At 39.3% G+C, this 7,883-nt stretch overlaps 2 protein-coding genes across 2 annotated transcripts; both read left to right on the forward strand.

Moving 5' to 3' along the window:
• Window positions 1-405: 405 nt before the first annotated feature.
• On the forward strand, window positions 406-5,683 carry denr (density-regulated protein). The gene is made up of 8 exons (XM_083900563.1): window positions 406-570; window positions 1,607-1,719; window positions 1,821-1,840; window positions 1,939-2,022; window positions 2,872-2,959; window positions 3,151-3,267; window positions 3,364-3,503; window positions 5,364-5,683. Exons 2-8 carry the CDS (start codon window positions 1,617-1,619, stop codon window positions 5,406-5,408), a joined length of 597 nt encoding a protein of 198 aa, XP_083756689.1. The 5' UTR covers window positions 406-570; window positions 1,607-1,616; the 3' UTR covers window positions 5,409-5,683.
• A 404-nt stretch (window positions 5,684-6,087) lies between these two features.
• Window positions 6,088-7,074, forward strand: LOC310941947 (hydroxycarboxylic acid receptor 2-like; the record flags this gene model as incomplete). The annotated part of the gene is made up of 1 exon (XM_083907206.1): window positions 6,088-7,074. The coding sequence occupies one exon, from the start codon at window positions 6,088-6,090 to the stop codon at window positions 7,072-7,074; it is 987 nt and encodes a 328-aa protein (XP_083763332.1).
• Window positions 7,075-7,883: the final 809 nt, after the last annotated feature.

A 7,883-nucleotide genomic window follows, 5' to 3' on the forward strand; every position in this document is an offset into this window, starting at 1 on the left:
CAAAATAAAAGCTGGATCAACACAGTACACTTTTGTTTTTATGTTTAATTATCATACTTTTGGGAAGGTAATATAAAACTAAAACCAAATGAATACATAATAGAAATGTACTCAAAAATAAAGAATTAGATTGCTGTTACCACTTAATAACCACTACACTAACTTACAATAATTGTGATCCAGAAGTTGAAAGACATTAAAATAAAGCTTGATCTAAAAGACATATTTTTACACAACAAAATTCTAGAAGATATAGAAATACTAGTATTGTTTTGATCCACACTCCATACCAGACGGTGGCGGCAGTGCAACAAATCATTGTCTGCCACCCGCAAACACCGCAAAGAAGAGGCGTGAAATGACTCTCCTGAGCACCGGAGGGCGCTGTTGCGCATCAGAGCGGCGTGTCGATCGCTTCTCTAACTACTGAAACAAGAAGCGCATCAAGGCGTGCTCGAAGTACGCCAACTAAACCTGAATCAATGACAATGATTTTCTAAAAGTCACCCCAGGATTAACGATGCAAACGGGTTCACTGGTCAGAAAGCAATTTTAAAGTATCTTTGCAGGGTATGTACCTCGACATTTATTGTATCTTTGGCCAGTTAACTGGTCAGCCGAGCCTTTTCTAGTAGCGGTGCGTTAGCTCAGTTAGCATGCTAAGCTAATGCTTACTAATGGTGACAGCTGGGCGACTCGCTGTAACCTGATGAATGAAACCACCGAAACTTAATGCGCGGACTTGGTTTTTTCGAGCAATGTTTATATTAATTCGCCACAACGGCGACAGAGTCTGTAATATTGGAAACTGTGTGAACATTTTAGGTTAAACGGTCTGTTAAAACAGCCGCATGCGTTAGCCAGGTGGAGCTAGTTGAGTTGATGTTGTCTAACCGGCTATGTAACGGTCTTGCTGCAGTTGTGGGTGAAATTAATGACATTAAAATCGTCTTCTGAAGTGTTTCGTTGTCAAAGCGTTTTGTGTTATGTCGTAAGCTAGCTGCCGCTCACGTATCTGTGAGTATGCTTGTATGATGACATAATTGCAGAAGCCTGATAATGGCACCAATGGAGTCTCTTATCAATTAAATAGGAGACGTTACATCAATGTTGATGTGGATTTTATTTGTTTGATGCGAATTATCTTACGAGTATTAGTGTGGGCACGTTCATTTTACACCAAATATTTACCAGACAAGATTTGGAAGTATTGAAGTAAACAATAATATGATTCTAAATCAGTGTAATATATATTTTTAGATTTTTTTTCAGACATTATTTTAGAAACTGTGATGCTAATTTTTCCAAAGTTTTCTGACAATAAAAAGATGAAAACGTGATTTATCATTGGAGGAAACAAAACATTACAATTGCTAAAAGTTGGCCATCATTCAAGTGTTATCAATCTAATTTAAATTCTGATTCCATGTGTGTTTTATATGGGAATATAACACGTTGCCAGTATATTACTTTTAGATTAACTGTACTCTGTAAAGACGAAATCCCAGTTGAAAGAATGTGTGAAAATATGTCACGTATTGTCACGTGACCACCAGAGTCTGACGCCTGTGTCCTGAATGTGTCTGTCCATCTGTCTTTAATTCAGATCATTTGTGATGGCGACTACTGAGATGGAATCAGGTTCTTCAGAATGCAGATCAGAACACGGGAGTGGAGATGCTGACTCAAAATACCCATTCAAAGTTACTTATTGTGGAGGTACAGTGTGGAGCTTTTGACTGAGTATTTTATTTTTACAAAATTAATAAAGTGTGGTGCCTTTTCAGACTATGACTGTTTCTTTCTTTGTTTGTCTGCAGTGTGCTCTCTGCCTTCAGAGGTAAGGTTAATTATCATAAAATCTAGATGTGCTGTTGAAGAGCTCGCGCAAATACTGGCGTTTGTGTTCTAATTGAATGTTCACTGTTGTGTCCACAGTACTGCGAGTACATGCCTGAGCCAGCCAAATGTAGGCAGTGGCTTGAGAAGAACTTTCCAGATGTATTTGCCAGGATGACTCTAGGTGAGTGTCATCTACGAGTTATTCTTAATTTTCCCCAAAGCCTTAGGTTGTGTATGGAGGGTATAGTTTTTTTTATAATTCAGAAATGTTCTTGTGGAAAAGCAGATGATGTCCTTTTTATGAAACTACCATCAATAAACATGTCCACCCCATATCATAATAAACACAGTGACACTGTGTTACAGCTCATGTGGCCACAGTTGAGTGGCAAGACGGTTATCATATAAGCTTTTTATAGTGCGTCTCATTTGCAATCAGAATTTCTGATGTCATGGAATGCTCCCTGAACTCGGATTTCCATCACAGTATATCAGCTTTACACGTAGTATTGTTAATTTTTAACCATGGACCAAATACAATACAAGGCAATGTTGTTGACTGCTATTGCTAACAGTAGCTAATAATGGCAAGCCCAAGATAAACAGATCTCAGTGAACTTGGGGTGGCGTCACCCACAGTTCTGACTTCCAAGTCTGATTTAAATGGTACTCAGCATTTTTCTATGCCATTCTTTATGGAAGTTTTTATCTATCTATATAGATATGTCTATACATATATATAGTTATTCACACACACAGTGAACTTAATCGAAGTATAGGTGCATTATATAGTAATATTTTTATGTTCTCTACAAATTAAATGGAAAAATCTCCAGGTTAAATTTCTCAATTCTGAGATTTTTATTTTTAATTAATGAGCAAAAAAAACAGTTTATCATTAAAATTCTAAACAGCTTCTTGGAATTTTAATGGCATTAAACAATTTTACATTCTAAACAAGAATGTTCAAAAGGATGTAGTTGTTGCAGGATCGGTTTTAATATCTTCCTATTGTACTTTTGTCCTACTGGTCCTGCAGTGAAAGCACCCAAACAGGAAGCCGGCACTGGAGAGGCTCCCCCTGCAGGCGAGGAGGAGAAAAAGAAACAGAAGCGAGGTATGTCCAAATCAATTATTGGAAGGGAAATAAACCTGTAGCAACTGTATTATTACGTATTTCTTCATTTAAATACAGACATAGACTACTATCGCAAAACATGGTGTCATGTGTGGTAACTTAAAGCTTCAAGTGAAGATGATGTACTTTCTTTTTTAATATTTTTTTTACTCTTATTTTACCCTCCCAAGGTGGAAAAGGCCAGATTAAACAGAAAAAGAAGACTGTGCCTCAGAAAGTTACGATAGCAAAAATCCCAAGAGCCAAGAAGAAATATGTCACGCGGGTCTGTGGCCTGGCAACGTTTGGTGAGTGTCTCTGGTTGTGTTATTCTCGATGTGTCGTCTGGGTTCCCTTTCCGTCGACGTTGTGTTGTAATACAAACGTTTTGTTGACCGTTACAGACATCGAGCTAAAAGAGGCTCAGCGATTCTTTGCCCAGAAATTCTCTTGTGGTGCCTCCGTTACAGCAGAGGATGAAATAATCATTCAGGGAGATTTTACAGATGACATCATTGATGTCATTCAAGAGAAGTGGCCTGAGGTGAGTTGTGTTATTTGTTTAACGTAAAAAAAACAAAATTGTAATGGTTTGATTGTAGTAGACATTGGTTTATATGTAATAGTTCACTCATCTTCTACCACTTTATCCTCCACACGAGGGTCAATCCCATGGTACTCACGGGACAGGCCATCACAGGGCCACATTTAGAGACAAACAACCATCCGTTTTCACACTCACACCTGCTTAATCCACACATCTGCATATGTTTGGCCTGTGGGAGAACCCAGAGAATACCAATGCACGCATGCACACGCACACACACAGACACAGGGAGAACATGCAAAATCCATCCAGAAAGACCCTTGTTCTGATCGGGTTGCGAACCCAGGTTTTCTTGCTCCACCAACAGCATGGCTCTGTTTAATCGTTACAAACCACATAAACATCGGTAAACCAGTCCTATTGTTTCTGGTAATCTGTCAGCCAAAGATGATGCCAGAGATACCCTACAGGTGGCTGTGCCTGCACAGGTTGCCAAGAGTATTTATGGCATTTAAAGGGAAATAAACAGACTTTCCAACGGTATAAAATGTATTGCAGAGAAGCATTGTTACAACAAAGACATAATCAACCAAACACAAATTTCCTTACTTTTTGTGCTCGGTGTAGTGCATGACTGCTGTACACCATCACTGAACCACTACAGTAGATTTGCAAATCAAATGTTTTAGGAAATGTCAAATGTTTTCTGGGAATGGCAACATATTTAAATGATTTAGATGGATGGAAATGATAATGGAAAATGCTGTACCTTTTTTTTTTTTTTTTTTTTTTATTGGAACAGGTAATGATTTCTTTGTTATATGGAGTGTCTTTGGCTGATAGGTTATGGGAAATATTCTGCCTGGATTATTGAAAACCAGGAGGAGACTGTGCATAAAATCTATTTAACGCATTCAATAACCCACTGGTTAATATTTATTTTAAATAAGTGGGGAATTGGGTATTTGTGTCCAAAGCCGACTGGAGCCTGATATTATTAATGTAAACAGTTCGTTATCCTAGCACTAATGCACAGCTTTTACCATGGTTACTTGTCCTATTTACAGGCATATGCAGTGTGAATGACTGCATAGGTGTGAAAATAAATCTATATATGACTTAACCTGAATGCAATTTCTGAACCCTGCACAATTCAGTCAGGTTCACTCGGGTCACAGTTGGCTGGTGTCAATTATTCACTCTGTAAAAACAACTATTGTATAAATTGGCACTCAATAAGCGTTCTGTAGATCAACACCGTTATTACATTTAATCCCGAGGAGAACATTAATGTTTGCACTAGATTTCCTGGCAAACTATGCAGCTGTATTGGAACCACCAGAGCCATTCATTAATATTGTAAAAATGAAGTTTAAAGCTAACGGTTACCTTGTTGCCTTGTTTTAAAGCTGGCTCCAAGTTGTTGAGAGACCATGTGATGCTACTCTCCCATGGTTTATGATTATATTGAGGCTATAACAATAGTGCCGTGTTTGCTCTCAGGCATGTGTGCTTTTTATTGAGGAGAGGATGACAACAGTTGTCAGTGAGAGTCTTTTTATATATGCATGTGTATATATGTATATATATATATATATATATATATATTTTTTTTTTAAAGCTCAGGTGGAGAATCCCCTACCGGATAGTGAAAAAAATCTCAAATCATGAAATACCTATTTTTAGGGGATGCATTTTCATAAATGCAATATACATGATGTTTTCATTGGAGTATAATTACTGGAAAAATACATAAATAAAATCCCTTTTTATATTTGAGGTACAACATGTTTCTATGGAAGCCCAAAATGACCCCTCTCAGAGTCTCAATTTTTTTTGCACTCTCTCTGTTTACAGGTGGATGACGACAGCATCGATGATCTGGGTGAAGTGAAGAAGTGAAGACCAAATATGCACTTTGAAAATGGATCTGACCCGTAACAGCAACAACCTGGCCAAATGTACACATTAAGTCATTTTATACTTATTTTATTTACTGTACATACAAAAAAAAGCTGCGGACTTGGCCACTCACTTGGCATTTTTTTTTGTTTTAGTTCACACACTCTTGTTTTGCCAAAGGTGTGGTATGGTGTGATTATTATTTTTTTTTCCCCCTCCCCAAAATGTTCTTCACTCAAGCAACTGTAGGCTAATAAATTTCAGTCTCCCTCACCTATACTCTCAAGTCTGATTTGTTCAACTTTTTTCACTGCTTTTATAATCATTATTATTTTCCTTGGTTAACCTGAGTCATGGGTCACTTGTTTTTCATTTGTCCTTCTTGATACCCAGGAGTCCACCTATTCCTCTGCATAATAGTGTTATAATGAAGACACACTCCCCAGGTGGATAACATTTACAGTTGCTGCCGTGCTCCTCTGGGTCAATACCACTTCCCCCCGTAGATAACACACAGATGTTTGTTCCACTGTGGAATTAAAATGTTTGTCTGAGAATCATTTGCATGTTCGCAAACACGATTCCCTACCAGAAAAAAATCACTTTGTGCGCCATATCTGTGTTGACAGTGCAAAGAGAGGCAGGTCGGTCGTTGCGTTTCGTCTGCGCGTCGACAGCGATGAATGTCACTATCTCGGGCGAGTGCTGTGCCTTCGCGTCTCCCATCCTGGACCAGCTTTTACCTCCGGTGCTGATCCTGGAGTTCATGTTCGGACTGACCGGGAACTTCATTGCCCTGTCGATGTTTGCCTTTTACATGACCGAATGGAAACCCAACTCTGTGTACCTGACCCACCTGGCCGTTGCAGATTCCGTCGTGCTGTTCTGCCTGCCGTTCAGAGCCGACTACTACAGGCGTGGCAAGAACTGGCTCTACGGTGATGCCTTTTGTCGTATCCTGCTCTTTCTCCTGGCAGCCAACCGTGCGGCGGGGATCTTCTTTCTCACTGCCGTGGCTGTCGATCGGTACTTCAAGATAGTCCATCCGCTCAACCGAATCAACCGCCTGGGCTTGGGCTATGCCCTCTTGGTCTCCCTCGGCCTCTGGGCTCTGATTTTCCTCGCGACTGGCTTCCTTCTTTTCGAAGAGCACTTCTTCTACAGCAACAACTACACGCAGTGCGAGAGTTTCAACATCTGCATGGGCTTCAGCGCCCTCTCCACCTGGCACAACGCTTTCTACGTCATCCAGTTTTCCCTGCCCACCGCCATCGTCGCCTTCTGCACCGTCCGGATCACCTGGCAGCTGAAAACCAGGACCGTGGACAAACGGGGCAAAATCAAACGGGCCGTTCAGTTCGTGATGGCCGTGGCGCTGATCTTCATCATCTGTTTCTTTCCCAGCACCGTGTCCCGCGTCGCAGTGTGGGTCCTGAAGGTGTGGTACGATGAGTGCGAGCACTTTGAGACGGCCAACCTGGCGTTCTACACGTCCGTGTGTTTCACCTACTTCAACAGCGTCCTCAACCCTCTGGTGTATTACTTCTCCACCCCTGCGTTCAGTGGCACCTTCAAGAAGGTGGTGAATAAGCTGCTGAGACGAAGAGATGATCAGACGGATTCAACGGAGAATGATATTTCCACTGTTGAGGGTGTGAGGCTATGAAAACGGGTGATGTTGTAGTGCAGCATGGTAAGATTTCTCCATTTCTATAACAACTCTCTCTTGATAGTAATATTAATATGGTGCGGCTACAATTTAAATACAGATGAGATACTTTTTTTTTTTTTATCACAAAGGAAGGGCCTTTTATATAAGTTTAATTGTGAGAATAACTGTAGTGTCTGTACAGTGTGTTTAGCTATACAATGGTTTTTGTTTGTTTTTAATTCATTCAGTTATAATGATGCATTTTTATGTACTCTGTAATTTGCTGCAGCTAATGGGGATCCAAATAAACTAAGCTAAGAATATTATACATATTAAATTTATAATATAATTAGTTTTTTTCCGTGGTTATGATCAAAAATAAATAGCAGCTTAATGTTTTTTGTGTGTATACAACGTTAAACTTTGATTGTGGTTGTGTATAAGTTGCAAATGACACGCTAATTGCATAAGTAATATTTTTTTTAATGGTTACTTATGTCAAATATTTACAACTATTTAATCTCATCTGTCAGAGGAGAGACTTGCAGATTATATGTAAGGACCACATAAGGAAGTTCTTGTTTTCAGTGTCATAAAATGGCTGGAAAATAATATTCACACTACAAATCACTGTCAAATAATGTTTTTTGTGAATATAGAAGAGTCGAGATCGTATATTGCACTACATAGCCGTACGTCGTGTATTTAGTAGTTCCATAAATGATGCCGTTCTGTGTCCAGAAAATGTATCCGTTTGTATTGAAGTTTTGCAATGTAAATAAAAAATAAATAGCCCTTTGAATCAACAATAAAATGTAAAAAAA

This window comes from Microchirus variegatus, assembly GCF_963457635.1.
Source record: "Microchirus variegatus genome assembly, chromosome: 1".
NCBI classification, from domain to species: Eukaryota; Metazoa; Chordata; class Actinopteri; order Pleuronectiformes; family Soleidae; genus Microchirus; species Microchirus variegatus.